The sequence below is a fragment of the Hemitrygon akajei genome, chromosome 12 (genome assembly GCF_048418815.1).
Source record: "Hemitrygon akajei chromosome 12, sHemAka1.3, whole genome shotgun sequence".
Lineage (NCBI taxonomy): Eukaryota > Metazoa > Chordata > Chondrichthyes > Myliobatiformes > Dasyatidae > Hemitrygon > Hemitrygon akajei.
This window is the reverse complement of record NC_133135.1, coordinates 72,635,009-72,642,076: the sequence shown is the minus strand read 5'-3', so window position 1 is coordinate 72,642,076 and position 7,068 is coordinate 72,635,009. Positions and strand designations below refer to the sequence as shown.

The window sequence follows — 7,068 nt, the reverse complement described above, 5'->3', positions numbered from 1 at the left end:
TAGACCTCTTGAAGGCAACATATTGGGCAAAGAAATCTCAACAGTACCTCACGGTTGCTGTGCAAATCTGGTTACAAGGAGGAACAGAATAAGCTTTGACCATGAAAATGCTGGGGAATGCCTTGAGAGGTGGCTAAATCACCTTCGACCTCCAGCTTCCTCGGCTTTCAAAAATATTGGACGCTACTAATGTTCAAGAACATTCCTAAATAATTAACAATATTCAGACCATGGAAATATTAATATAATGCAGATAAACATTTAAAATATTAGAATAATTCAAATGTATGTGATTTAATCCAAACTTAACCATGATGCCTCACAGGAAATGATATGCTTTTCCCCTCCTATGTAAGATCTTAACTGGGGCCAATTGTTAAATGATTCCACACCTTTATGTTGGACAATTGCTACATCGTCACAGTTTGCTACAAGACACCCTCCAACAAATAGTGCATAGTCAGAAGTTACCTGGTGTACAGCTAACAGGCAGGTTGGTACTTTTGCATTGTACAAGCATAGGGATCCTGAATGCATTGGAAATGCGCACGGAATTGTTAATATTTCCTTGCAAGTCTGGCCAACATTTTAAACAGCAAGGTTCCCAATTTCATTTTCATCATAATATACAGAATAATACATTTTATACAATCAGATCTTTCTAATGACAGGGAGACAGTGAGAACAACTCATTGAATTAAATAATAGCATAGTCTCTGACTTCATCTTTCAGCTCTTCACGCCAAGAGCTGACTCATCAACCCAATCAAAGGTGCATCATGAATCCATTCCTATTGTTCAGAAGCCATGGCAACTGCATTGTCTGTTGAACAACAATCTCCTCCAGGCACAATTAATGGGAACTATTTGTGTTCAAATGAAGGTATATTACAAAGGTACTGAACAAACATTTGTCTCCGATTGAGACAGATTGACAGAATACATGATACGCTGAAGGTCAATTTTTGAACTGTTACCCTAAATAATATTCTAGTTAGTTTGTCTGTATCTCTCCACTTACCACTGTTTTAAAATGTTAAAAGTTGACATTTTACAAGCAAACTCTATTTTCAATGGAACTTGATTATATAATTAAATTATTGCTAAAAACAGTGTCACGTATATAGCGTTATTTTGAGTATTTGGGTAGAACCATAAGCTGAACTCCTTTAGTTTTCCCAAAAGACAACAAAAAAAAGTAAAGCAATTTGTTTTCGAACCTGTACACATCTTAGCTTGAAGCAGCAGAGTGGTTCAGCAGGTAAAGCTGCGTACTTACAGTTTCAGTAAGCTAGATTCAACTGTGCCCGTTGGTGCTCACTGCTTTGAGTTTGCATTCTTTCATATTCCAACCATGTGTCTCTTGGCCAGTTAATTGGCTGTGATAAATTGCCCCTGGTGTGTAAGTGAGTGGTAGCTTCTGGGCAAACACAAGGAAATCTGCAGATGCTGGAAATTCAAGCAACACACACAAAGTGCTGGTGGAACACAGCAGGCCAGGCAGCATCTATAAGGAGAAGTGCTGTCCACGTTTTGGGCCGAGACCGTCAGGACTTCTGGGGAAGGTTAATGGTAATGTGGAAGTAATAGGTTATGGAACAAAACTAGTAGGAGAACAGAACAGCTGGGTAAGCTGGCAAAGTCTTGGGCCAAAATGGTTCTTCTGATGTTGCAAGGGAATATAGACGTGTAGATCTTCTCATGTACTGTGGTGGGGTCGATGGAATCAACACATACCGAGCAAACTCATCATATCTTAAGATGTATACTAGTCTGTAGTGTGTGGGAGAAAGAAGGACAACAAACGTAGAGGTTATTGCCTATAAAGTGTGTACCTACATGTGACAGACATTGCAAAAAAATCAAATCTTTCAGCACATGGTCATTAGTGTTTTAAACTGAATATATACTCACTGGCCACTTTTCATCTGTACACCTGCTTGTTAATGCAAATACCTAATCAGCGAATCATGTGGCAGCATCTCAATGTAGACATGGTAAACAGGTTCAGTTGTTGTTCAGAGCAAGTATCACAATGTGGAAAATACTGTGATCTCAGTGACTTTGACCTTGGAATGATTGTTGGTGCCTGAAGGGGTGGTTTGAATATCTCAGAAATTACTCATCTCCTGGGATTTTCACACACAACAGAGCTAGCAGAGAATAGTGTGAAAAACAAAAAAAAAAATCTAGTGAGCAGTAGTTCTGTGGGCGAAAACGGCTTATTAATGAGCAAGGTCAGGGGAGAATGGTCAGACTAGTTCAAGCTGATGGGAAGGCAACAGCAACTCAGATAACCACACGTTACAACAGTGGTGTGCAGAAGAGCATCTCTGAATGCACAACATGTTGAACTTCGAGGTGGGTGGGCTACAGCAGCAGAAGACCACAGACTCAGTGGCCATTTTGTAGATACAGGAGGTACCTAATCAAGTGGCCACTGAGTGTATGATTTCTTGCTCTGTTTGCTGGAACCTTTCACAATTGCACTCATTTCCTGTGCCTCTATTTGCCCCTTTGATAAGATCACATGATCTGAATCCACAGAGTAGGTTCTTCTGATTTCAAAATCAGAATCACAAGGCTTTAAAGAGAAATAGGTTGAACAAAACATTTGAATGTAAAATTGAAATTTTATTGTTTGCAAAAGCAAAGCACAGCTCTGCAAAGTCGCAAGAATAACTTTATTCAGCCAATTTTGCATTATTCTCCTCAACATTATACAGCAGCTTGGACAACCATCAGAAAACAGATCAACCAAAGACATCAAGCTTCCACATCACTGTACATACTGGCTCTGATGAAATGTTATTGGTTTTCAGTTTAGACATGGCCTGAATTAGAAATGAATTCATATAAATGTCCAGAAATGTTTATTCTAAAGAAATTATTACATTCTGCCTCAGTATATAAAAAGAGCAGACAGCTGGAACATCAAGACCAATTTGAATATGGCTGGAGACCACACAGCTATGAGTGTAATTTTCTTCCATTTTAATTTTTCAATCATAGAAAAGATACCGTAGAAAACAGCCTTCACCATGTTAATATGGATAAAAATGGATGGTCCGTACAAATAAGCTCCGTGAACGGAACATTTTCATTGCAATTGGCATAAATGGCAATTGTACAGATCATTAGTTCAAAGTTTATGAGCCAAATGGCTGGATTTTTCAATAGACTCATGCACAACTACTCTGATAAAAACCTAGGCTCATCTGAGATATACAATTAAATGGTATTACTGTTGAATAGAACTTAAGCAATAGGCCAGGTGGTATTTACAAAATCTTGACATATTAACACAACTTTAATCTAACAGTTTTGTGTGACTCATTATCAATTATGTTTTAGATAGATGTTTAAGTGAGCAATAATACAAACAATTGCATAAATTACACTTGTAAGTAATTTACATGGTGAACATCATGTGCACATTATAGGACTCAGACAGCCATAACAGTGGTGGACACTTATATAGATGAACAGATAAATACAAAAAACAAGACAGTTTAACAAAATATTGCATATTTAAAAAGTGCACTCCAATTTGCGTATGTGATACAAGCTATGCAACACGTTTGGAGCATTTGTCAGAAGGTAATAGATTATTGATCGAATAAGATACTGGGGTAGGAAATTAAAAAACCTCAATTAATGATAAATCAGCAATGATCCTTATTCACTAAAGACCTCTTGGCTTATTCCTTGACTCTGTAGTTGACAATGGAGCAAGATTTAATGTTTACTCAAACTGTATGCTGCTTCTGTGTTTAACTTCATTATTAAAAAGTCATTGTATAAAAATCTAACTTAAGAACCACATCTGAAATACAAACCATTGGTAAATAGGATTCATATTGCACAAAATTATTATAAAAAGGATATTATGCCTTCTGGACTAAGAAATAGGCGGTATTTAAATTATTTTCAATATATAAACTAAAGACAATAGCATGTTTGATTAAGAGAGCATTAAAAATAAAAACTCAGATTGATTTGAGTTTTTGGGAAGTCTGAGGTATATCAATTAGGATTATCATGCTGACTTTCTGTTTTGATATAAAACCTATGTAGCATGGAAATAACATTACACCTTGAAACGTCAGTGCACATGACATCTTCTGATACACATTATATTCTCATTTTTTGCTCAAAAATTGTTCCAGTTTCCAAAGTAAAATTCAGTACCATCATTCATGTTTTCATTAAGGCACCTATTCCAGACTTTGCTGCAGTGAAGTACCAGGTATTTAAAAAAGTTATATTTGTATCTCTGAAAAATTAACAATTGGATTCCTTTAACAACATCCAATAAAAAGTAAAAGGAAAATTAGAACAGAGCAACAGAGGGCCAAAATTTATCACTTGGCCCCAGTAACAAAGAGTGCAAGGCAATATTTATCGTAATAAAGTAACCGAGTGAATCTAAATATTTAAAAGTATTAAACATTAGTGTAGCACAAGTTACTAGAATCATTGGATTTAATATGCTGTCAACTATCCTAATACTTATTTTCCCTGTTTGTACCTATAGAAGTACCATTGTGAACCAAGGGTGTAACAGGTTCTTCTTTTCCCTTCGATACCAGTGTCGGTTGTCACTTACACAGACCAGCTCTATCACAACACATTCTAAGACACAATATTTCACTATTAACACCTAAAGCATTTGTGCACAATTGTTCAATTCAAAAATGAAATACTTTACACCAAGATTATATTAAGAAAATTGATAACACTCAAATCCTTATCAAAGTGTTAACGCCTGTATTTTAACACAAGCCAGAATCCCTAAATGAGGTCCCAAGATAACTAATTGAATGTCCTGAAAATTTGTTTTCTACTGAGTATATCACTCCGAGGTTCAAATGAGCCAACATTAAAGATGCTGGGGTGGGTGAGAAACAAATCAACTCGTTTCAGGAAGCCATGGATTGAAAACTCATTGATAAAAACCTAACTGATTGCTAATGTTATAAAATACAGCATTATCTCCACAGGAGTTTTGTTTTAATCTCTCCCTTAACTAACCACAGTTGCATTGCCATCCCTAGTAATTATTGCTTAATGGGTTGATTTCAAGCATATTCAGGTTTGTACCATTTAAGTACCATATGATTTGAGAAAGATGCTACATGAAGATCAAGGATTTCTGTATTTTTAAGGCAGGACCTTGGGTTATTTGGCATTAATTTACTGCATATTTCATCATTAGCATAGGTAAAGCATAGATAATGGAAGAACAGATAAAATACAATTGGACTGTTTAAATAATTCAGCGTATCCAGCTTATAGATATACTAAAATAGCACAGAATGGGCTGAGGAGGGTTTAGTGAAAGGAATTGCAAAGAGCGATGACTACTGTTCCCCCCTCATTGGCTACTGAGATCTGGTGAATCTATTACTGACTCCACTGTGCTAGGTAATGTATGTAGATTTCATATAACATTTGCAAGAATTTAGTTCACTATATTCCTCTAAACCTTTCTTAATATCTATGTGCCTGTCCATAAGTCTTGTAAATTGTTTCTACTGCCAACTCCGCTGGCAGTTTATTTCGCATACCCACTACTCTGTGTGTGAAAAACTTGCCCGTTCATTATGGAGGCAGGTACAGTTGGACAGGTGTATGGATAGGAAAGGCTTAGAGTGTTATGGGTCAAACTCAGTCAAATGGAATCTGTATAGATCGGCAGCATGGATGAGTTGACCAAAGGATCTACTTCTGCTCTGTGTGACTCTATGAATCTATACAACATTTGACTGGAAAGTCTGAATCGGTTGGAATAACATGAAGAATTCTCACCAACTATGAAAGGAAATTACAACCTCCTATATCAAGGGAGAAATGTAAGTCTGCTCTTTTGGTACTTGGAGTTAATGTTAATTCTTTCACTTCCAACAGGACTTGATTGAAAAGGAAACTACTATGCACAAGACTAAAGAATTGTTGACTAACCAATATATTATGACCACCTAAGCAATAACCTGTAGCCAATTGTTTAGCCCAAGTCTATAAATCAGAAGTGATCTTACCAGTCATTTTAGAAATGTATGTTAAATGTTTAAAACTATAAGACAATCTGTATTTCATCTTGCATAATTCAATGAGGCAGTGCATTTTTACTTATTCTGCACTTAAAGAGTCCAAGATTTCTTCCCCCTTTCTGCAGTCTAACAAACACTTAAATAGTTAGCTAAATCTACCCAGCTTAAAACACTGCTGTACTTTCACACTAGGTGTTGGAGGTGGAAGCACCTACACTGGAAATGGTGTGACCAGTTTGAATTCTGGAACATAAACAGTCAATCTCCTTAAGTAGGTCTATTTCACTTGTGGGTTCCAAAAGTTCAGCCTCAATATCATCTTTTTCCCAAGGGACTAAAGTGGATGGGTTTTTTGGTGTATTTTCACACTGCTCTTTGTCTTCACTAGTTAGTGTTCGTTTTGGTTCCTGTTTGGCTGAAACTTTGACCTCCTGGCTCATTTCTTTGCAAGAGGAATGAGTTCCCAGTGAATCTTTATATGATGAGTCATTATGCAGTTTCGGGAAGACTGTCAACTCTTCAACAAACTCAATGGAGTTTTCACAAGGCGTTGCTTCAAAAGTGATTGGATCTTCAGAAGAGTTATAAAACGACTTCCTTGGAGATGGTGGAAGGGGCTTTCTGTGGACAGTAGTATCATCTTGTCCCAGGTGCCAACTCAGGTGATCGTTGCACTGCCCACCGAGTTCAGCCAGGTTCCCCTCGCTTGGAGTATTGGACTTGTTCTAAGAAAATGAAACGAAAAATCAGATTTGAGAGACAAAAAACTGACAAAAATAAAACAAACAGTTGTCAGATATGGAAGCCTAACCCAAATCTCTTACACAAAATGACTATTCCTTTATCACTTTTGGAGAGTTAACATTTTCTAAGTTATAACTTAAACAAATTAAGTGATGTTAATTTTTGATTTTCCCTCATATTTTCTTTCCAAATTAAAACTCCGTAACATTGTATGCCAGAATAGAGGTTGACAGTCTTAATAAAGGTACCTCCATGTACTGCCTCTGTGGCA

At 36.7% G+C, this 7,068-nt stretch overlaps 1 protein-coding gene across 2 annotated transcripts in view; it reads right to left on the bottom strand.

Moving 5' to 3' along the window:
* Window positions 1-2,613: 2,613 nt before the first annotated feature.
* Window positions 2,614-7,068, bottom strand: part of dennd1b (DENN/MADD domain containing 1B) — a 328,593-nt gene continuing 324,138 nt past the window's right edge. For both annotated transcript variants that reach the window (XM_073063504.1, XM_073063505.1), the window contains one exon: window positions 2,614-6,778. In XM_073063504.1, the coding sequence (XP_072919605.1) occupies window positions 6,242-6,778 (537 nt within the window). In that variant the 3' untranslated portion in view covers window positions 2,614-6,241. The remainder of the gene's footprint in view (window positions 6,779-7,068) is intronic.